The 23,531-nt window shown below is 39.7% G+C and overlaps 1 protein-coding gene across 5 annotated transcripts; it reads right to left on the bottom strand.

The window, feature by feature from the left end:
• Nucleotides 1-327: 327 nt before the first annotated feature.
• On the bottom strand, nt 328-23,470 carry nek1 (NIMA-related kinase 1). 5 transcript variants are annotated; one of them, XM_058073847.1, is made up of 37 exons: nt 23,375-23,430; nt 23,210-23,289; nt 22,876-23,030; nt 22,703-22,799; nt 22,537-22,634; nt 22,350-22,433; nt 22,192-22,259; nt 22,032-22,118; nt 20,223-20,277; nt 19,928-20,128; nt 19,780-19,852; nt 19,429-19,577; nt 19,281-19,328; nt 17,550-17,612; nt 17,442-17,489; nt 17,285-17,362; nt 15,793-15,926; nt 15,600-15,722; nt 15,421-15,520; nt 14,290-14,376; nt 12,231-12,314; nt 12,066-12,143; nt 11,873-11,968; nt 11,610-11,777; nt 11,481-11,534; nt 11,213-11,396; nt 10,272-10,400; nt 9,808-9,984; nt 8,031-8,234; nt 7,846-7,948; nt 7,088-7,140; nt 6,500-6,717; nt 5,051-5,205; nt 4,632-4,972; nt 3,759-3,892; nt 3,556-3,688; nt 330-2,279 (listed from the first exon to the last, which is right to left on the bottom strand). In XM_058073847.1, exons 3-37 carry the CDS (start codon nt 22,990-22,992, stop codon nt 2,236-2,238), a joined length of 4,065 nt encoding a protein of 1,354 aa, XP_057929830.1. In that variant the 5' UTR covers nt 22,993-23,030; nt 23,210-23,289; nt 23,375-23,430; the 3' UTR covers nt 330-2,235. The 5 variants fall into 5 exon arrangements, with proteins under 5 accessions (XP_057929832.1, XP_057929830.1, XP_057929829.1 ...); XM_058073849.1 differs by lacking the exon at nt 23,210-23,289 and having other exon boundaries at nt 328-2,279; nt 10,272-10,397; nt 23,375-23,470; XM_058073846.1 differs by lacking the exon at nt 23,210-23,289 and having other exon boundaries at nt 23,375-23,470.
• Between the last annotated feature and the right edge of the window lie 61 nt (nt 23,471-23,531).

Genomic DNA, 23,531 nt, shown 5'->3' with positions numbered 1-23,531 from the left:
AGTTAATATGAGCTAGCCAACAATGGACGTCATGGGAAATACAGTACCTATTTTGACGCTACAGCCCTAAAAAATAAAAACAAGTTTCATTTACAAAACTGACTTGTATATTAACAAAGCTACAACGATATATTTATTATTGCGGCTAACATGAAAAAGTATTTTTATCTCATGGATTAACATGACGCTTTGCTAATCGCTACTCATTGGAGTTCAGTGTACAGTATATCAATACGCTAGTATAACTACATAACAGACTCACCATGTCTTGTTTCAAGAAAAAAGCCAAAACAAACAAACAAAACTTTACTGACAAATTTAATTCAACACACAGCAACCTAAGTGCAAATATACAAACATATCCCAATATGACTTCTTTTTTTTTCTCCAATATGACTTTAAAATGGGGCGGCACGGCGGTCGTGTGGTTAGCGCACAGACCTCACAACTAGGAGACGAGGGTTCAATTCCACCCTCGGCCATCTCTGTGTGGAGTTTGCATGTTCTCCCCGTGCATGCGTGGGTTTTCTCCGGGTACTCCGGTTTCCTCCCACATTCCAAAAACATGCTAGGTTAATTAGCGACTCCATATTGGCCATAGGTATGAATGTGAGTGTGAATGGTTGTTTGTGTATATGTACCCTGTGATTGGCTGGCCACCAGTCCAGGGTGGACCCCGCCTCTCACCCGAAGACAGCTGGGATAGGCTCCAGCACCCCCCGTGACCCTCGTGAGGAAAAAGCGGTAGAAAATGAATGAATGAATGACTTGTGGCAGCTTATCAGTGATAAAACTCCCAACATTTCAAAGTTCCCTTTTGGCTTTGGTGCTCTGGCTCCGTCTGGTGGACAGATGCAACATTGCAGTACCATTTTCTATGGTTCTCAACGAAAATGTGAATGCTTAACGTCGAGTTATTTTCATACTAAAGTCGTATTGATACTTTCTGTATTGCCGAGGCATAATTTCTGAGTGTTAAGTTGCTGTGTGATGTGTTTAATGTTGTTTGTTGGATGAAACCCTGAGACTGTTATAACGACGTAACAGTCCGACTCGCCGTGTCATGTTTCAAGAACACTTGGGGAAAAAAGCCAAAAGAAACAAACAAAACTTTACTGACAAACTTAATTCATCACACAGCAACCTAGGTGCAAATATACAAACACATCCCAATATGACTTTAAAATAAATAAAACTCCCGTCGTATTGATACCGGCTTCTGTATTGCCGAGGAATAATGTGTGAGTGTTAAGTTGCTGTGTGATGTGTTTAATGTTGTTTGTTGGATGAAACCCTGAGACTGTTATTGTCTATATAGAGTAATGACATCCTGCAATGTCCATTGGGTTGACAGGCCTGTTGTGATGTTTCCACAGCTCATGATTGGCTCCTGTCAAAGATGTGACTTTTTCCTCACAGACTCGTGAGCGCCATAATATGCCACTTTGACAGACACGTGACTTACAGTACACATCGGAATTCAAACTTTCTCTTATACTTTCAAACCAGTTTTGGCAGGATTTCAGTGTGCAGCATCATAAATAATAACCTGTTCATGTCTTTGTAAGAGGGTCAACTTACAAAATTAGCTTGCTCTCCAATACAAAATGTAGCCTTTCCCGGGATGTGACCGCAGTCGGACATGACAATCTAAACAACAAACAGAAATGAAAGAGTTATTCTTTATTTCACAGAAACATTCATGATTCATAATCATACCATTGCTTATATCATCCGAAGATGACTTCAACGTGACAGCTACAGTACCTCAACATCATGAGGCAGCCTTGTTTGCGTTCTAAAAAAAAAACATTCTGCAATATTTTGTGTGTGTGTGTGTGATTAAAAAATGATCTTAGAAAAGAGTTCCACTGGATTCTTGCTACATTAAAGCTGAAGGTGAGTTTGGCTGTGTGGAGCAAGGATCACATCGGAAATCCATAGTTGAATGGAGAGAGAGAGCACCTGAGAGCACGAGAGCTTTTACCCAGAGAAATGTCAGAGAGGTTGAAGAGGAACACAGAAGAACTCATGATATAATAGTCGACATCACATGTTTTTCCATTAGAAAAAGACACAAAACATTTAGGTAAACAAGAACATGTCACATGTCATAAATAGTGCAAATGTAACTCTACACCAATTGACCAAAAAGCTAAAAAGGCTGCTGTTTCAGTATTTATAAAGCAAGCTTCATTTTCTAATGGAGGAAGACATCAGATAGGACGTAGATTGTCATTGTTGCCAGTTGCTCCACTGCGATAAACACTTATCATTGCCTAAAAGACAAGAGAAACGCTTGTTAGGATGATCGAGGAAACAAATGCATATATTAAAGATAGAAGGTACTATATAGCAGGGGTCTCAAACAATGTGGCCCGCAGGACACTGTTTGAGGCCCCCGCCTTAAATATGAACGTTTAATGTTAGTGCGGCCCGCGCAAGTTTGATATGGATGCTGTATGGTATCATGTACCCAGAAAAAAATATTACGTTTGATTAATGTTCATGTTAAAGGTTAAATAACTGTTAATAGTTATCCTCCCTGTCCGTGTGGAAGTGGTAAGTTGATTTAAGTTTAAAGGAAATAACTTGGAGGCTACCGTTTAGGTCGCTAGCTCTCTAGTTTGCGAGTTAGCATGTGTCTCAAGACCCTGCAGTTGCGCAATATGTTGTAAATAAAAAGAGTATAAATGTGACTATAGTCGTGTTTTGTCATATCTACAGGGCTCTAATAATGCTTTGTTCATTTTAATCTGAAAAAAATAATTTGTCTACCCACCAACTATATGTGGTTTCTTAAGTTTTTATTATTTGCTGTTTTACTATTATTATTATATTTATTTATTACTGATTGATTGATTTTCTTTATTCTTGATTTGTTTATTTTTCATCTTATTTTGTGCAGAAAAATAAAAATTAAGATATCAGATGCCGAGTAAATACTTGAAAATACTTGAAATTTTTTGATTTTTTTGATCATGATTATAATCAGGCGGCACGGCGGACGAGTGGTTAGCGCGCAGACCTCACAGCTAGGAGACCTGAGTTCAATTCCACCCTTTGTGTGGAGTTTGGGGGTGGAAAAAAAATCTCCTCCGACTCTGTGTGGAAGTGGTACATTTTTGGCTCTCTCAATTTAGATTAAATAAATTCAAGAAGTCATAAATTTTGGATGAGATGCATAAATATTGCTGCACGGCGGGCGAGTGGTTAGCGCGCAGTTAGCGCGCAGACCTCACGGCTAGGAGACCCGAGTTCGATCCCACCCTCGGCCATCCCTGTGTGGAGTTTGCGTGGGTTTTCTCCGGGTACTCCGGTTTCCTCCCACATTCCAAAAACATGCTAGGTTAATTCGCCACTCCAAATTGTCCATAGGTATGAATGTGAGTGTGAATGGTTGTTTGTCTATATGTGCCTTGTGATTGGCTGGCCGCCTCTCGCCCAAAGACAGCTGGGATAGGCTCCAGCACCCCCGCAACCCTCGTAAACTCCTTTACAGTTGCTATTGCTGGCATGCCAGAAAAAAAGATCAAGCGTGTGCTTCTCCCTGACCTTCTTGGTATGCTCCATCTGCCATCACCAGGTGGAGGATGTTGGGATACAGATGCTGGTGCTCGGTTCCCAAAATGCTAAACGCCAAACCGGAGCCCAGGTCGATATTATCGTCCTCGTCGTCCCGTATCGCCTGAATGGTTTGGTGTACGGTTACTCGCACGTGAATACAAGGCTGAGTAGATGACTTGAACGTTTCAGACCTTTATCTTATTGTAGGCCTCAATGAACTTCTCGAATCCCATCTGCTGCTCCAAGTTAAAGCGATGCTCTTCCAAGCGACTGAAGATACTGTCGTAAAGTTCAGCTTCTCCCTCCTGCTCCTCTTCGCTGCTGTCTATACACAGAAGAACATGGTAGGCACGCTGGCGTTGCAGGTGGAAATGGCTTTAAAACAAGCTCAAAGCTTTTGGTAATGGTAATGGTAATGGTTTCATTTCATTTGAACATGCATCAGATTCCAATTGAGTGCATCCCATAATCAGTTCCCAGTTCCACATGTCCAAAAGGAGTAGGAAGAAGCAACTCTTATTAAATCCTACCCCTCCATCTGGTACTTTTACAATCAGTAACTGTTACATTTGTTCACTTCCTGCTTTCCAAACATCATTTATTTTTTTAAATGTAATTTTTAAATTTCTTTTTTTTATTAAAATTAAAATTAAAATTAAAATTAAAATTAAAATTAAAATTAAAATTAAAATTAAAATTAAAATTAAAATTAAAATTAAAATTAAAATTAAAATTAAAATTAAAATTAAAATTAAAATTAAAATTAAAATCTTGATGGTCATATGGCCTCCTACTTCGGTACGTGACAAAAAAATAATTAACATTAAAATTTCGTTCACCTTTTCAATGTCCACACTGTCTATATGTATTTGCTGGCGCGTGTCCTTTCTGCTGTTAGCAAACAGCATGATTTTAGTTTTACTTAAGTTCAATGACAATCTTTTGGAAATCAGCTAGCTCTTTTGCATGTTTACAAAAAAGGTGACTATATGCAGTTTTTATTTTTATCATCATCATCATTATTCCTTGTCCTATGAATCCATAAATGTGAGCTGCCATCTTACCTGAATGCCATTCTTCATTAAGTTGGCTATTGATGTCTTCCCCCACACCGTTGCTGAGGAGCTCCCCTGCCTCCTCATCACCAGGACTCCCATTTGAGCGATCTTCATCCTCGTCATCTTCTTCTTCCTCATCATCATCATCACCGACAGCCATCGGATTGTCGTCCTGCTCAAGCTCCACGGCCATCCTGTTGAAAAGTTCTTGTTCTTGTCCGTTGGGAGCGTTTCCATTAAAGTCTCCTCTCCCATCGTGTGCTGGGTTCCTCATGAGGTCGCTCTCCTCGTGCAGGAGTCGTTCCATGGATGCTCGAATCTCCTGGAGGTCTTCATCCTCATACACGCTGAGGGATAAGAAATATTGAGGCGCCACACGGAATGACCGTGTTTGCTTTTGTTTCTTTCGTGTGTGGTTGTCTTACTCCTCTGTCTCAGACTGGTCGTCGTCTTTGACTTCATCCTGGTCCTGGTTCTCCAGGACACTGTCTGGAGCAGCGTTGTCGTCAGTGGTCATGACAGAGTCCTGCTGAGAGCTGAAGACTCGGCTGAGGTCAGGAAGGGAGCATGTTCGCAGCATCTGACAATAATATGCAGAGGACTTGAATGGAATGTATTCTATACCAGTGATTTTCAATCACTGTGCCGCGGCACACTAGTGTACCATGAGAAACCGTCAGGTGTGCCGTGAGGAATTATCCAATATCACTTTTTATAATTAACATTTATTAATCATCATTTGCAAATATTAGCCGTTATAGCCGTTATGTCAATAGTATACATCAGAGGTCTCAAACACGCAGCCCGCACGCCAAATGTGGCTCGCAGGACACTAGTTTGAGGCCCCCGCCTTAAATATGAAAGTTTAATGTTAGTGCGGCCCGCGCAAGTTTGATATGGATGCTGTATGGTATCATGTACCCAGAAAAAATTATTATGTTTGATTAATGTTCATGTTAAAGGTTAAATAACTCTTAATAGTTATCCTCCCTATCCGTGTGGAAGTGGTAAGTTTTTGGCTATTTAAGTTGAAAGGAAATAACTTGAAGGCTACCGTTTAGGTCGCTAGCTCTCTAGTTTGCGAGTTAGCATGTGACCCTGCAGTTGCGCAATATGTTGTAAATAAAAAGAGTATAAATGTGACTATAGTCGTGTTTTGTCATGTCTACAGGGCTCTAATAATGCTTTGTTCATTTTAATCTGAAAAAAAATAATTTGTCTACCCACCAACTATATGTGGTTTTTTAAGTTTTTATTATTTGCCGTTTTATTATTATTATTATATTTATTTATTACTGATTGATTGATTTTCTTTATTCTTGATTTGTTTATTTATTTTTCAGAAAATAGCACTGAAAAAGTTTGTATATTTTTCTGTTTTTAATTAATGCGTTTTTTTTTTTTTTTTTTGAAAACCTGATGCGGCCCAGCCTTGCCCAGACCCTAGCTCCAGTGGCCCCCAGGTAAATTGAGTTTGAGACCCCTGCCCAACAAGAACCGCTTTTAAAAAAAACTCTTGGCAGTATGGCATGCCAAAGTGCACTTGCCCGACGGGCTGATTGGATTTACTTGCCTCAATGTTGTTTTAACTTGCCCCGGGCCATCGGTACATCGTTACAGTCGAGCCCCGTGTACGATAACCAAGACAGTATACGAATTAATTATGTCCACAAAAAACAAATCCCATGAAAACTGAGATATGATTGTATTCAGACTGAAGAAAATGGTTTTAAAAATGTCATTTCTTGAACCTGTGTCCAGACTACCCCGCCTCTCTCGCCCGAAGACAGCTGGGATAGGCTCCAGCACCCCCGCGACCCTCGTGATGATAAGCGGTAGAAAATGAATGAATGAATTATTATCCGGGGGTGTACCTTGGGGTTGTTGGAGTCAAACATGCCCGTAGAGAGGCCAATGAGGAGAGCGTTGTGCTGCTTGGAGCGCAGAGGCGAGACGGAGCGTGAGCGAGACGCTATAGAGGAGGAGGAGTCATCCACCGAGGACTGAGCCGAGAGGAGGGCGAGAGCAGAGGTGCGTCTGTGAGCTGGAGAACGCAACTTTGTAAACAAGGGTTCTTCGCCCTGTGATGGACCTGCGGCAGGGATGGAGAAGATTTTGCGGATTTGAATATAATAATAATAATACATTTTATTTAAAAGCGCCTTTCAGGACACCCAAGGTCGCTGTACAGAAGATAAAAAATGCCAATATTAAATACAAGATAAAAGACAACATACAATAAATAAGAACATACAAGAAATAGGGGGAGGGGGGACCATGTGAAGCAGTTAAAGGAAATAGGCAAGTTTGAACAGATGAGTTTTGAGTTTGGATTGGAAGGTGGGAGTTCCAGAGTTGGGGAGCAGAGCGGCTGAAAGCTCTGCTCCCCATAGTGCTAAGACATATGAACATTGATCATTTGTTTTTGAAAAAAAAAAAAAAAAAATGAATGTAAGTCTCACCGTCCACTTTCCCTGTTGCTGCTTCTCCTTGGCTTGTATCGCCCTCTGGTGGCCTGGAAGAAAAACTACCATTAGCATTTTTTTTAATTTTTATTTTATTTGGGTAAATATATGAAACATTACAGTGCATTTCTTACATCAACCAAAATATAACTTTCCATTATTTACATTTGTATTCAACTATCTGATCACAAGCCCAAAAGGAGTAGGCTGAAGCAAAAACGTATTTACTTAACTTATAAATATTATAAATACATAATTTTAATAAATTATTAATAAATAATACATTAATAATTAATAATATTAATATTATTATCATTATTATCATGTTTGTTATATCTTTATTTATTACCATTATTATTGTTATTATATCACCATTATTATAATCATCGTTAATATTACCATTTTCATCATTATAGCTGTAACAATTTTTTGATTTTTTTTTTAATTATTTAATTTTACAGAATTCATCGCTTCTTGTAGAGTGCTGTGTCATTCCATCTGTTGTTTTCTGAAATCCGCAGTATTTGTGCTTTTATTGTCAATTTATTCGCCCACTTTTTCCCCACCAAGTGTAATATTTACATACCATTTTCTGGATTGCATGTGTCTAATCTTATGCATTAAAAAAACATATTTACAAATTACATCACCATGGTTACTTGGAATGCTACAAAATGTAAATAGATGACCTCGCAGATGTAACCAAAAGAGACATAATCAATATGCGTTATTGTAAATATAGGATGGATATTTACATTGGCTCTTGAGCTTCCTTCTCCCAAGCATGATGCAGTCCCGTTGTAGGCTGTGAGGCTTTAGGGACATCTTCCAAAACCATGGATTCCACATCAGTTGGCTCTAAGGAAAAGCAGACTGTATTTGCACCGGAATTCTATGTTGCATGAGAAGCTGGGATGTCTGATGGGAGTGATTGATTCACCTTGGATGTCTGCGAGCCTTTGTGGCGAAGTGTGTCCTTCCAGCCCACTTGCACTTGGATTTTCCGGATGTGAGGCCTCTGTGGGGGCAGCACTTTCCAGTGCCACCGCGGTGCTTTGAAGAAGCGTAGCTGTCCTGCTCTTTGGGCTCGCCATCTCTGTAGACGGACTCGCCGCTTCCACTGCGACTATCTGGTTGGACTTATCTGGAAACAGGAAGAAGCACATTAACCGTTGTAGTCATACAAAAACAAAGCAGAGAATTACAAAAACCACCATTGCAGCCACTATAGTGTGGAAATTACAGTGCAGATGACGTCTCATCACATTGTCATCCTCAACGACTCAGTTAGATTTTTATTTTATCGATAAATCAGGTACGTCAGAGGGGTCAGGGGTCTTCTTTGGGATCAGGCGTTCAGGATGAAAACAACAAACATATAACTATAAGTTAATATTGATCCAAAGATGTGGTAGATTTTTCAGACTTCTCATTGGCCAAAATGTGAATGACAGCTGGTCTATGTGTTTTTCTGTGGACGGATGTTTACTTAAAGGAGAACTGCACTCTACCATATCTTACTGATTGTGTGGAAATATGGGCTAATAACTATAAAAGCAATCTTCACTGGCTAAATGTACTGCAAGAAAGGCCAGTAAGGATAATTCATAATGCCGCCTACAGAGAACATACTAACTCCTTATTTCTAAAACCACAAATACTTCAACTTGCTGATATAGTTCATTTTGCACATCCTTCGGTAGTGATTTAAATCATCAAAATTACAAGTTATCATTCGTATACGCGTTAATGCATGATCACAGCATGTATACACATATGTACAACGTTTTTAGAGGTTTCTTTAGAGGGCTTCACAGTCGAAATATGTGTATATCCCAATGACGTGCATTGTTAGCTAGCTCATATTAACTTGTTTTTTCGTGTTATAATGCCCAGGGGAACATACTGGAAACAACACATATAGCTGTGCCAAGAAAAAACTATTTTCATATATTTGCAAAAGTTGTTCTTGTAATAGTCTCACTTTTAATATTTCTCAAAAAATAATTGGAATAAAAATAATATTTAAAAATATTTTTTATTTAATATTTAAATGTAATAATAATAATAATAATAATAATAATAATAATAATAATATAATAATAATTTTCCCTCATGATAGAATATCTAAGTTTTTGGCTATTTAAGAAATAACTTGAAGGCTACCGTTTAGGTGGCAAGCTCTCTAGTTTGCGAGTTAGCATGTGTCTCAAGACCCTGCAGTTGTGCAATATGTTGTAAATAAAGAGTATAAATGTGACTATAGTTGTGTTTTGTCATGTCTACAGGGCTCTAATAATGCTTTGTTCATTTTAATCAGAAAAAAATAATTTGTTTACCCAGCAACTATATATGGTTTCTTAAGTTTTTATTATTTGCCGTTTTATCATTATTATTATATTTATTTTTTACTGATTGATTTTCTTTATGCTTGATTTGTTTATTTTCATCTCATTTTGTGCAGAAAAATAAAAAGTTAGATATTTGAGAACAGTGGAATGTTTTATCAGAGCTTTTATTGTAGAAAATCGGAACCAAAGCACTGAAAAAGTTTGTATATTTTTCTGTTTTAATAAATGCGTTTTTTTTTTTTTTTTTGGAAAACCTGATGCGGCCCAGCCTTGCCCAGACCCTAGCTCCAGTGGCCCACAGGTAAATTGAGTTTGAGACCCCTGATTTAGAATGTGTTGCAGGCCATTGCAGGAAAGAACACTAACCAGTTCCAGGGAAGGCCTCTTCGCACACGCTGACCGTCTCCAACAGCTGAGTGAGTGGCTGAACTTCGGCCTCCTGAAGTACTTTCAGCACCTGAGAGTCAGGACTCGGCCCCCATACCTTCCTTTGAGCTTCTTCTGGTAGCACGCCCATCTGTATTACCTCACCCACTGTTTGTTCTGCGAAACATACACAAACAGATCCATCCATCCTTTTTCTATGCTGCTTATCGTCACTAGGGTTACGGGTATGCTGGAGCCTATCCCAGGTGACTTGGGGATATACATACAAACAGATATATTTGTCAAATAAAGTCTGTGGCTATTTTAGGCTGGATCTACCCCGCCGGTCGTAATGTTAAATTAAGCACTTACACTTCACAAACTCAAATGTAGCCATAACAACCACAGGCCATAACACCAATGACAACACTCTGTCTCTAACATGACAATATCATATAACTCGCCTGTAGTTGGTAAGCATGTCTCCTCCAGGGTTTGTTGGGCTATCGGTAGGATAAATGGAGCAACTGCCTCCCACTTCTTCCTGTCTCCACCAGAAGGTGGACGATCTTCTGGAGCCTCTGAGGCAGCTGCTGAGGAAATATCAAGGGAAAAAAACATTAAAAATTAAGCATAATTCATAATGCCGCCTACAGAGAACATACTAACTCCTTATTTGTAAAATGACAAATACTTCAACTTGCGGATATAGTTCATCTTCAAAAAGCTAAAATAATGCATAAGGCTAAAAACAAGCAATTAGCTAAAAATGTCATCCAATACTTCTCTACAAGAGAGGAGAAATATGATCTCAGGGAAGAAGTACATTTGAAACACTTCTATGCTAGGACTATGTTATGCTAGCCATAGCATTTCAGTATGTGGAATCAAACTATGGAATGGATTGAGTAAGGAAATCAAACAATGCACAACGATGAGCCAATTCAAGAAACAATACAAGCAGTTGATGTTTGCTAAATACAAGGATGAAGAGTCTTGAACCAGTCATGATGTGCTATATATATCACTATATTGACACCTACTATGGTACCCATTATGTCATTGGATGCTCATATCACCACCTACTTCGGTACAAGGTACATTATTTAAAAACAAAAAAACAAAAAAAATTAACCATAAACTGTATTATGGAAAGCAGGAAGTGAACAAATGTAACAGCTACTGATTGTAAAAGTACCAGATGGAGGGGTATGATTTAATAAGCTTTGCTTCTTCCTACTCCTTTTGGACATGTGGAACTGGGAACTGATTATGGGATGCACTCAATTGGAATCTGATGCACGTTCAAATGAAATTAAACCATTACCATTAAAAGGCATCAAACACCACAGGAAGTAAGAGGAAAAGTCTATTGTAATATTGCTTCTGCTGAGACTTCACTAACCGGTTGTCATCACGCAGACATTCTCAGATGGTTCTGCTGGATCCCCCTTCTGATCTTCGCCGGAAGGCGGGTTCTCTGCGTCAGGCTGCTCTTTAGGGCTGGTTGCCGACTCCTCCGCTTCATCCACGGTGTTCTGGACTTTTAGGTTCAGATTAAGCCTGTTCAGGATCTGCTTCTTCTCACACTAACGCAAGAAAAAGCACCGAGCACTGTTAAAAAGCTGGTAACTGCTAGATGTTACACTTATGGAGGATTCATTACGGCACACCTGAATGACGATGACAGCCTCTGTGGCAGGCGGGGTCTCTTTCACCGGAGTAATCTGCAAGATAAATTGCAAATCAGACAAAAATAGTAGAACCAAACAGGAAACACATTGTGAAGCAGGTGTACTAACAGCGCCAACGTTCTTCAGAGCAGCGGTCATGGATATAACCGGATTAGAGGGTTCAGACTCTGGTTGGGTTGAAGCTTTGGCAGCCGTGGAGGGTTGAGAGCTTGCAGAAGCTCCTGCCGAAGCCATGTCTCCTGCAGCCATGCACGCTTTCCCTTCCCGAGCTGCGATCTACCACGGCGCAATAGAACCAGTGCCTTTATTAAATGCTATACATCACTAAGCTAGGCGCAGACTGGAGGAACGAAACGCGGCACATCACATACATGGTCATCCCATGCCTTTTTCTCTCTCTCGTGCGCCTCTCTCCGCTTCTTCTCTAATTGCTCTTTCAGCACAACAGCACGGACGTTTGCTTGAGCCTGGAATGACATTTGAATTTCTTCTCATGGTATATTACGCAATGAGTACTACAACAAGAACAACACGGCAGTTTTGATAAGGTCCCCGAGCACTCACTTTCAAAGCCGCTAACTTCTTCCTCCTCAGCTGAGCCTCGTCACTCGACTCCTGGCTGTCTGACCCGTCACTGTCATACTAGAAACAAAAAAGTAAAACAAATAGATGTTAAAATCAAATACTTGCCTCAATAACGGTTTAAAATGATCTGGAGGAATGACACGCCTTTTCCCCTCTGAGTCGGGCTTTGATCTGCTGTCGCTCGTTGAAGTTCTGCAAGCGGATTTGTTTGAGTCTTGCTAGATACTCCTAAAAAAAACATAGAAATGTTAAAAATAGTATGTGCATAGGCATATTATATTATTAACAACTGAATGTAATTGGGCATTCAGGCACAATAATTAACAAAGTAAAGGATGCATTTGTGAATAACATTCCAAGCAAGCAAACAAAAAAAAAACAAAAAAAAGTGCACGGTAGAGGTCTACACGGAGCGGCTGGCCCCACGGCTGGCCGGACTCCTCGACTAACGGGGCGGGGCGGGCTGAAGAAATCTCAAGAACATGGCCACGGCTGTAGCCACGACTATGGAAAACTCGAGACTTTTTGCTTTCCGTGAGAGTTCTTCACATATGTCTTAGTGCAGGGGTCTAATGTGGCCCGCACGACACTAGTTTGAGGCCCCCACCTTGATATGAAAGTTTAATGTTAGTGCGGCCCGCACAAGTTTGATATGGATGCTGTATGGTATCATGTACTCAGAAAAAATTATTACGTTTGATTAATGTTCATGTTAAAGGTTAAATAACTGTTAATAGTTATCCTCCCTATCCGTGTGGAAGTGGTAAGTTTTTGGCTATTTAAGTTTAAACGGAATAACTTCCACAATTAACAAAAAAAAAACTAACAAAATTATTTCTACATCTGAATATCTTAAAAACAAGCAGCTATCAAACACAAACAACCCCATCAGCAAACTGAAGCAGATCAACCTTGACTTAATTCTGATTTGATTATCGGGTGAGGTGCACCTTCTGGAATTGTAAAAACGATCTTTAATATCGATTAAAGACATTTGAACACTTTTTTCTTGAAAGGTCACCTATATTGTCCATAATCCTTCCTTATCTCATCTTTTTCACACAATTTATACCAGGGGTCTCAAACTCGCGGCCCGCCGGCCAAATGCGGCCGACGAGACGCAATTTTGAGGCCCCCACCTTGATACCAAAGTTTAACATTGAAATGACAGCTTAAAGCTGTGTGCACACCGGACACAATTAACATGATTTTGCCCCGCCCATACTGTTACCCTACACTGTTACCCCGCCCTGTTTTGCTTTGGATTAGCAATGAAGCTAAAGGCTTATGACGCTGGGTACAAATAAATGCAGGAAATGATTTTGGAATTAAACGCAAAATACACGTCAAGATAAAACATCTCATCAAACATGTTGTTAAAGTTACGATGCTGCTCCCAGATGGATCTAAGTACGATGCTAACTTGCTAATTGGGTCAAATTATTAAGTTTCATTAATGTTCATGTTAAAGGTTAAATAATTGTTTATACTGTACATTTGAATCTGAAAAAAATAATTTCTCTACCAACTGTATGTGGTTTCTTACGTTTTTCTTATTTATTACTGATTGATTGATTTATTGTCTTTATACTTAATTTGTTTATTTATTTTTTTATCTTATTTTGTGTATAGAAAAATAAAAATTAAGATATTTGAGAACAGTGGAATGTTTTATCAGATATTTTGGTGTGGAAAACTGGAACCAAAGTACTGAAAAAGTGTAGAGTATAGCAGAAGCAAAAGCATTGAAGATAGTTTTTTTATTGATTTTTTTTCCAAGTTTTTAATAAATGCGTTTTGGGGTTTTTTTGAAAACCTGATGCGGCCCGGCTTCACCCAGAACCTAGCTCCGGTGGCCCCCAGGTAAATTGAGTTTGAGACCCCTGATTTATACTATCTTGAGCTGAAAAGAGGTAATTTAATTTTTGCGCTTGTTCCGCTCAAATCTCACCACGGCTGTGGACAGCTGTGGGGCGCGGCGGCCAAGGAAAAGCACAGCCGTGTAGACCTCTAGTGCATGGTACGTGACAAAATGAGGAAAGGACCATTTTGTGGTGGAATAATCGTGCATCTGAGCAGCAATGCTTGGCTGACATATTGGCGAGTCGCAGGCATGACTGTGAGGATGGAAGGATGGAAGACAAGCAGTGGCAGCTTGTGCTGTGAGGTAGCCAGCCGTACGATGAGCCATCCGTGCTCCTACCTCCTCCTCTTTGTTGACTTTGGGTCTTGTGAACCGAGCCGAAGCAACATGGCCTCCATAGATTGCAGCCAGGTTTTGGCGAGTCCCCTGTTTATCATTCAAGTCAACCACAATTTAGGCTGATGCAGCCCTTTTAATTAGTGCCACATTTTGAAGAAAATTGAACTTTTAAACAAGATCTCGCCAAAGTATGAACTCAAAACTACAGATTCACAAAGAAGTAGTTTTCACGTGATACTACATGCATATGATATTAGACACCTTATCTTGGGGTTTATTGCAGGGTGACATTAGTAGTTGGATATTCCACAAATGGTGTAAAGCAGGGGTCTCAAACACGCGGCCCGCGGGCCAAATGTGGCCCGCAGGACACTAGTTTGACGCCCCCGCCTTGATATGAAAGTTTAATGTTAGTGTGGCCCGTTAACTGTTAATAGTTATCCTCCCTATCCGTGTGGAAGTGGTAAGTTTTTGGCTTTTTTAAGTTTAAAGGAAATAACTTGGAGGCTACCGTTTAGGTCGCTAGATCTCTAGTTTGCGAGTTAGCATGTGTCTCAAGGCCCTGCAGTTGCGCAATATGTTGTAAATAAAAAGAGTGTAAATGTGACTATAGTCGTGTTTTGTCATGTCTACAGGGCTCTAATAATGCTTTGTTCATTTTAATCTGAAAAAAATAATTTGTCTACCCAGCAAATATATGTGGTTTCTTAAGTTTTTATTATTTGCCGTTTTATTATTATTATTATATTTATTTATTACTGATTGATTGATTTTCTTTATTCTTGATTTGTTTATTTATTTTTCATCTTATTTTGTGCAGAAAAATAAAAATTAAGATATTTGAGAACAGTGGAATGTTTTATCAGAGCTTTTATTGTAGAAAATCGGAACCCAAACACTGAAAAAGTTTGTATATTTTTCTGTTTGTTTTTTTTTGGGAAAACCTGATGTGGCCCAGTCTCACCCAGACCCTAGCTCCAGTGACCCCCAAGTAACTTGGGTTTGAGACCCCTGGTGTAAAGCGAGTGCTGCGTACATTAAAAACTGATGAAAGTGGGGTGGGGTGGGGGCAAATTTTGTACACATCTAATGTAAAGTAAAACCATAAAGACAACAAAAACAATAACATACCAGCTGTCCTTCAGCCCGGACTTTGTAAAGCATGGCTTCTTTTTTACGTTGTAGAAACTCCTCAACTTGATAGGCTCGTTCGAACGCAAAGTGACGCTGCCTGATCATCGCAAAGAGGACAAGTACAATTTAACAAGCAATGCGTGACTGTGATTCCTCAATGAAGCCGTGTAACCTACCTGCTGATATGGCTTTGTTTAGAAGTGTGCTGCAGCCTCTCCAGTCGTCTCTTGACCGCTTCGGGGTTTACGGCTTGGGCACGACCATTGGGGAGCACTGGGCCAGCAGCGGCTGGCACATTGCTTAGCACACGCGCCACGCTTTGAATACTTATTCAATACTACAGCAGCACAAGAGAAATCAAAAAATTACCGTGTGGGCGTGGCCGGTCCCTCCCTGTTGATCCCTCTGTCGACTGATTGTGGTTTGGCCATTTGCTCGAGAGCGGTGTAGTAGGTTTCTGCCTCGGGATCACCCGCAGCTCTTTTTCCACCACCAAAATAACACTGGGAAGAGGAGTGGAAGATGAATAAATCTATAAATAGATTTATAAACGTATAAATAGTAAATCTATACCACTATGCATGCTGTGCACCGTCTCCCGTTTATCAAGGTTAATCGGTTCCAGACCCGACTGCAGTCAGTGAATTCAATATTTATTATAATATTTTCATGGTTACAGCATAGGAAAATGCCTGTTTGACTTTTTAAATACTAAAAATACTAACAATATATAAATAAAAATAAATAAAAATTAATAAAAATAATAATTCATTCATTCATTTTCTACCGCTTATCCTCATGAGGGTTGCGGGGGTGCTGGAGCCTATCCCAGCTGTCTTTGGGACGGGGCGCTGGAGCCTATCCCAGCTGTCTTTGGGCGAGAGGCGGGGGTGCTGGAGCCTATCCCAGCTGTCTTTGGGTGAGAGGCGGGGGTGCTGGAGCCTATCCCAGCTGTCTTTGGGCGAGAGGCGGGGGTGCTGGAGCCTATCCCAGCTGTCTTCGGGCAAGAGGCGGGGTCCACCCTGGACTGGTGGCCAGCCAATCACAGGGCACATATAGACAAACAACCATTCACACTCACATACATACCGATGGACAATTTGGAGTCGCCAATTAGCATGTTAGCCTGGCATGTTTTTGGAATGTGGGAGGAAACCGGAGTACCCGGAGAAAACCCACGCATGCACGGGGAGAACATGCAAACTCCACACAGAGATGGCCGAGCGTGGAATTGAACCCTGGTCTCCTAGCTGTGAGATCACGACCGCCGTGCCACCCAATAATATTTAATATTATTTTTAATTAAAATAACACCCCTATATTCACCTTTACACCAAATATAGTAGATACAGAAAATAAGCCATTTAAGACATAAATAAAACTTTATGTGTTTCTTCCAGACGAGTAAACAGGAAGTGATGCTCGGGATTCAGAGTTGACTTTTGTGGCTGGAGAATGGCCACAACAGCAGTGTTATTATGATGACTATTATTACTATTGTGCCTGTTGAGATAAATAATTACAAAATAATAAAAGCATTTCGCTGTAGATCACGTCTGGTGTGTGTTAATAGTGACACCTAGTGGCCTTGTACTTCCTTACATTGTATTTGTATTTTAGCTCATTTACATTTGTATGCTTTAATTATTATTTTAGGCCAGGAATATGCAACATTTGCTTAAATATTTATTGTTCTGAACTAAAAAGAGTGAAGGAGCGATGTCGGAATCACAAAGAGACGACTGCATACTTTGCAGGACAAGTATTATTATCCAGGAAAATCTGCTATGGTATATGTAACTGATATGCAGGGTGTGATATTAAAATATTGATATTAAGAATTAAGAAAAAATCACAGTACCTTCCTCTCTGGGCTGCCAACACTTGAGATCAAGACATTTTTCCATCCTTGCTCTCTGGCATGGTTTATGCGACTAATCTGTAACATATCGTTTTCCATAAATTCAAAATCAATTTATTTCAGTTTTGAGGAAAAAAAATGCCTATTTGCCACCCACCTTTTCCTTTTCATACCGCTTCATTTGTTCTGCTTTCAACAGCAACATCTGAGACAGACGCAAATATGTCATTATCATATTTATTGTGTGATTATATTTTGCGCTCACCGGTTCTTTCTGCTTCTTTTCATTCTCGGTCAGCTCCATCTTTCCTTTTTTGATAGTCTCTTGCTACACGAGGGAAGACATCATCATCAGACATCATAAAGCTACAAGGAGCTCAGAGGTAATGTTTGGTTACCTAAAATTACCATTAAAGATTTGGCACTCCAAAAGACCCTGGTGGATAAAGTGTGGCGGCAACAAGCAGAACTATTTCCCCACAAAATTGTAGCTAGTTATATTTTAATGATGCACTTTAGACCATATTTACTGTATATACTTTGCTCTCACTTTACTATGAGGTACACAATAATACAGCACTTACTGAGGAACTAATGAAGAAGTAATAAGGAACTAATGACTATGGCACTTACATTTAGAGTAGTTACTGACAAACTAACAAAGAACCTATGAGGAAGTAATAACTGACACATAATGTACATTTAGAGTAGTTACGGAGGAAATAATGACTAAGGCATACAGTACATTTAGAGCAGTTACTGGAGAGCTCATGACTAAGGCGCATGCATTTAGAGTAGTTAATGAGGAACTAATGAGTAGAGTGGTTACTATGGAACTAAGGCACCTACATTTAGAGTAGTTATTGAGGAACTGATGAGTAGAGTGGTTACTGTGGAATTAAGGCGCCTCCATTTAGAGTAGTACAAAGGAACTAATAACTAAGGCGCATGCATTTACAGTAGTTACCAAGGAGCTAATAGCTAATGCACATGCCTTTACAGTAGTTAATGAGGAACTAATGAGTAGAGTGGTTACTGTGGAATTAAGGCACCAACATTAAGAGTAGTTACCAAGGAACGAATAACTAAGGCGCATGCATTTAGAGTAGTTAACAATGAACTAATAACTAAGACACGTGCATTTAGAGTAGTTAATGAGGAACTAATGAGTAGAGTGGTTACCGTGGAACTAAGGCACCTACATTTGGAGTAGCAAATGACGAACTAATGAGTAGAGTAGCTACCATGGAACTAAGGCACCTACATTTAGAGTAGTTATCAATGAACTAATGACAAAGGCATATGTTTACAATAGTAAATGGGGAACTAATGAGTAGAGTAGCCACCATGGAACTAAGGCACCTACATTTAGAGTAGTTACCAATGAAATAAAAACTAAGGCGCATGCATTTAGAGTAGTTACTAATGAACTAATAACTAGGCCACGTGCATTTAGAGTAGTTAATGAGGAACTAATGAGTAGAGTAGTTACCATGGAACTAAGGCACCTACATTTAGAGTAGTTACCAATGAAATAATGACAAAGGCATATGTTTAGAGTAGTAAATGAGGAACTAATGAGAAGAGTAGTTACCGTGAAACTAAGGGACCTACATTTAGAGTAGCAAATGAGGAACTAATGAGTAGAGTAGTTACCATGGAACTAAGGCACCTACATTTACAGTAGTTACCAATGAACTAACGACAAAGGCATATGTTTAGAGTAGCTAAGGAGGAATGAATGAGTAGAGTGGTTACTGTGGAACTAAGGCACATACATTTAGAGTAGTTTCTGAGAAAGAACTCCTAGTAGTGTTTAGGGTTAGGTAGGTTCGCTCCTCATTAACTACTGTCATTTTGTGTACCTTATTGCAAAGTGTTACTTTTACTACTTGAGTCACTGCAAAGATATTTGTCTTGGTGCGTATTTGTGAATGGCAATAAAGTATTACTGTACTATTGACTATAAACCAACATGGCACTGTCAGCAGTGTACCTGTTTTCTCCTCTCTTCTTCCCCTTGACTGACTCTTCTGTGGGGGGCCTGGACATGCCAATGGTAGCATAACACAGGCTGTATGTTAAAAGGACGCCAACAGGGCAAGACCTAAGGTAACGGAGTCAGACCATTGCGGCTTTCTTACCGGTTTATGTTTAACGGACGGTTTCCTGTCTGCGGGTTTTTTGGTTACATCGGACCCCTTTCTTGCAGTTAAAGGCACTCCGTATTTGCATGCTGGTTTGGTGATCTTGGCTGCGGAAGATGGTATGGAACCATGGGCAGGACGCTTAGCTAGTCACAAGTGGAAAAAACAACAACAAAATAAACAGATATTTATCATGCGTAGGTTATACTACAAAATGTAATAAAATGAGACAAGATAATGAGTTGGGATGCAATGCGGTCAGAAGCTCCTTTGGGGGTGTTTCTCTGACCAAAATGCCACCTGACCTGTGACTCATTTCTCCAACTATATCTTCAATCGGCAGCTTACCTGATGACCCCTGATGTGCACCAACGTTGTGGTGCTTGTGAATAAAAGTATGGTGAAATTCCTGAGCAATGACCTGAAATGTGACCGGAATAAATATACTTTGTGAGTGTGAACAGTGTCTCCAAAGTCAACCGGCTGTGTGTCCTACCTGTGGTGTGAGGAACCTTTGGATCCTGCAAGAAAGGAAAGGTTTGCCCAGTATGCTGCTGACTGAAGGCCTTTCTCTGGGGTTGTGTTTAAAAAGTTGTGCCAAAAGGGAGCGCAGTTCTTGGGAGTAGTGAACAGACACAGGAGGATACGAGCCGCGGATGATCTTCAGAACCAGGTTCTTCATATTTCCAGCCTCAAACTGAGTGGGAGACACATGGGCAACGGCGTTAGATTCCTTTTCTCAAATGCATGTGTGTGTGTGATGCATTAACGCGGCAAGTTAGAATACTTACTGCGTGTTTAAGGGTGCACATTTCATACAGGACACAGCCGAGAGCCCAAATATCGCTGCAGAGCAAAGGAAAGTGAGGAGGAATGTTACAGATATTGAACAAGGTTTTATTATATTTACGCTACGGGGCTAAAATATTAGGCCACAAATTGCTAAGCACTACTCATTGGTTCCTCAGTAATCACTCTAAATAAACTGTATGCACCTTAGTCATTAGTTCACCAGTAACTACTCCAAATATATTTGCCTTAGCTCCTCAGTAACCACTCTAAATAGACTGTATGTGCCTTAGTCATTAGTTCATCAGTAACTACTCTAAATAGACTGCATGTGAATTAGTCATTAGTTCATCAGTAACTACCCTAAATGTATGTGCCTTAGTTCCTCAGTAACTACCTTACTCATTAGTTCATCAGTAACCACTCTAAATAGACTGTATGTGCCTTAGTCATTAGTTGATCAGTAACTACTCTAAATGTATGTGCCTTAGTTCCTCAGTAACTACCTTACTCATTAGTTCATCAGTAACCACTCTAAATAGACTGTATGTGTCTTCGTCATTAGTTCATCAGTAACTACTCTAAACAGACTGCATGTGCCTTAGTCATTAGTTCATCAGTAACTACACTAAATGTATGTGCCTTACTTCCTCAGTAACTACTTCTCTCAGTTCATCAGTAACCACTCTAAATAGACTGTATGCACCTTGGTCATTAGTTCCTCAGTAACTACTCTATATTTATGTGACTTACTTCCTCAGTAATGACTCTACTCATTAGTTCATCAGTAATCACTCCAAATAAACTGTATGCACCTTAGTCATGAGTTCATCAGTAACTACTCTAAATATGTGCCTTAGTTCCACAGTAACTACCTTACTCATTAGTTCATCAGTATCCACTCTAAATAGACTGCATGTGCCTTAGTCATTAGTTCACCATAACTACTCTAAATAGACTGCATGTGCATTAGTCATTAGTTCACCAGTAACTACTCTAAATAGACTGCATATGCCTTAGTCATTAGTTCATCGGTAACTACATGTACGTTCCTTAGTTCCTCAGTTACGACTCTACTCATTAGTTCATCAGTAACTACTCTAAATATATGTGCCTTACATCCTCAGTAACGACTCTACTCATTAGTTCATCAGTAACTACTCTAAATATATGTGCCTTATTTCCTCAGTAACGACTCTACTCATTAGTTCATCAGTAACCACTCTACATAGACTGTCATTGCCTTAGTCATTAGTTTATCTGTAACTATTCTAAATATGAGTGCCTTACTTCCTCAGTAACCACTTATCTCATTAGTTCATAAGTAACCACTCTCAATAGACTATGTGCTTTAGCCATTAGTTCCTCAGTAACTACTCTACTCATTAGTTCCTCAGTAACTAACTACTGTATTTTTGTGTATCTTATTGTAAAGCGAGACCGAACTTATACGAAAATCAGTTTGATGCAAACCCTTAGAGCACAACATTATGTACTCCTTTGTGTTATTTTCCCTTCAATATGAATATCGTCAATACATAGGTCATTAAAAACACAACGTTACCGTACAGTCTTAGGCCATGGCTATGTATACACATTCAATGTTTTACATGCTAATCAATATGAGGGTTTTCCTTTCAGCAGCTTCCTGTAGATGTTGTGAAGACCAGCGAGATCAATAATAAGACACATATTCATCTATCAACAGTCATAACGTAATCTGCTGCTGCTCGACTCAGTGCAGTAAAGGAAGTATTTGGTTACCGGTGATGACAACAACAACGCACCAACATGCAGTGGTGATCCGTTACCTTTTGTTGTTGTAAGGTTTATTTTCACAGATCTCCGGCGAAAGGTAGTAAGGGGTCCCAATGCAGGTTCTCGCAAGTTCTACGGTGCTGACAAACATAAGAGGCATGCTTTATTATACGCCCATGATGGCTTCCATTTATGTTGATGTTTTTTACGTACCTGTTAAGAACCCTTGCAATCCCAAAGTCCCCTAGTTGCACAGTCCCATCTTTTGTCAAAAATATGTTCTGTGAAAAAAAGCAGAATTGAAAACACGGCACAATAAAAACACGGCACAATAAAAACACGGCACAATAAAAACACGGCACAATAAAAACCTGTGATTTGATGTCCCTGTGCAGGATTTTTCTGTCGTGGATGTGCTTTATTGCCAAGCAGATCTGCACAAACCAATCCAGGATCTAGATAGAAAACATGCTTGAGGTTACATGTAGAAGGGCGCGGTCACATGTTTCATTAGGTATTCCATCCATGACGGACCACATTAAAAATGTAGCAGCTTACTTGCTCTTCTGGGAAAAGAATTCCTCTCTGAGAGTTGATCTTCTTGAAGAGGTCTCCACCCTCACAGTAGTCCATCACAATATACAGGCAGCCCCCCTCTACCGATTAGTTTACATGGCATCAAAAATACTACTGGGAATACTTTCACATTTGTAACCAAGCGTACCTTCAAAAGACTCCTTATACTGGACAATGTTAGGGTGGCTCATGTTTGCAAGAACTGCAACTTCTTTTCGAGATTCTTGCCTCTCCTTCGCTGACATCTGTTTATTATGGATGAATAGAAACAACATGTAAAACGGTGAATATATATATAGAATATCATATAAAAAGGTGTACCCCAGATATGCTGATCTCCTTAATGACATATTGGTGGCCATCCTCCTTGGATTTGACCAGGGCAGCCTTTCCAAACGAACCTTCCCCAATTTTCTTCACTTTGACATACTTGTCCATGTTAGTGGAATGATTGGCAGGTGATATTCGTTCTAAAACTTAAAAAAAAATTCCAAAACAAAACAACTTAAAACACATGCATGAATTGATACAGAGTGACATCATTTTGACATGCGCAACAACGATAACTACAAGTAGAAAAGACACTCTAACTTAAGTAATTTAAAATAAACGTAACCTAAATTGAAGTAATAGCAAGGTAGCTAATGTCACTTACAGCTAAAGCTTACAGGTTAGCTTCACGAGGATGGAGCAAAAGACGTCCCCGTTGCCTTGCCCTTACACGCAAACGCAGCACTTTTGAAAGTAGACATCAATAGAATATAACATAATTCATACCACACTTCAATTCTCGTTATATACCTAATAAAAATGTGTTTACCATTAGCTATTCCGTCGAAGTGCTGTCTCCCATCGACTCTAGTGTTTCAAATGAACACAGCTGCACTATTTGATTTCTCTACCTAGCAAACTGTCTTTCCTTCATTCTGATTGGCCACGGTCAATTTAGCGATATTCAATTGGTTAATATGAGTGTT

The sequence above is a fragment of the Doryrhamphus excisus genome, chromosome 5 (assembly GCF_030265055.1).
Source record: "Doryrhamphus excisus isolate RoL2022-K1 chromosome 5, RoL_Dexc_1.0, whole genome shotgun sequence".
Lineage (NCBI taxonomy): Eukaryota > Metazoa > Chordata > Actinopteri > Syngnathiformes > Syngnathidae > Doryrhamphus > Doryrhamphus excisus.
Note: the sequence above shows the minus strand (reverse complement) of the source record. Positions and strands in the feature narration are given on the sequence as shown.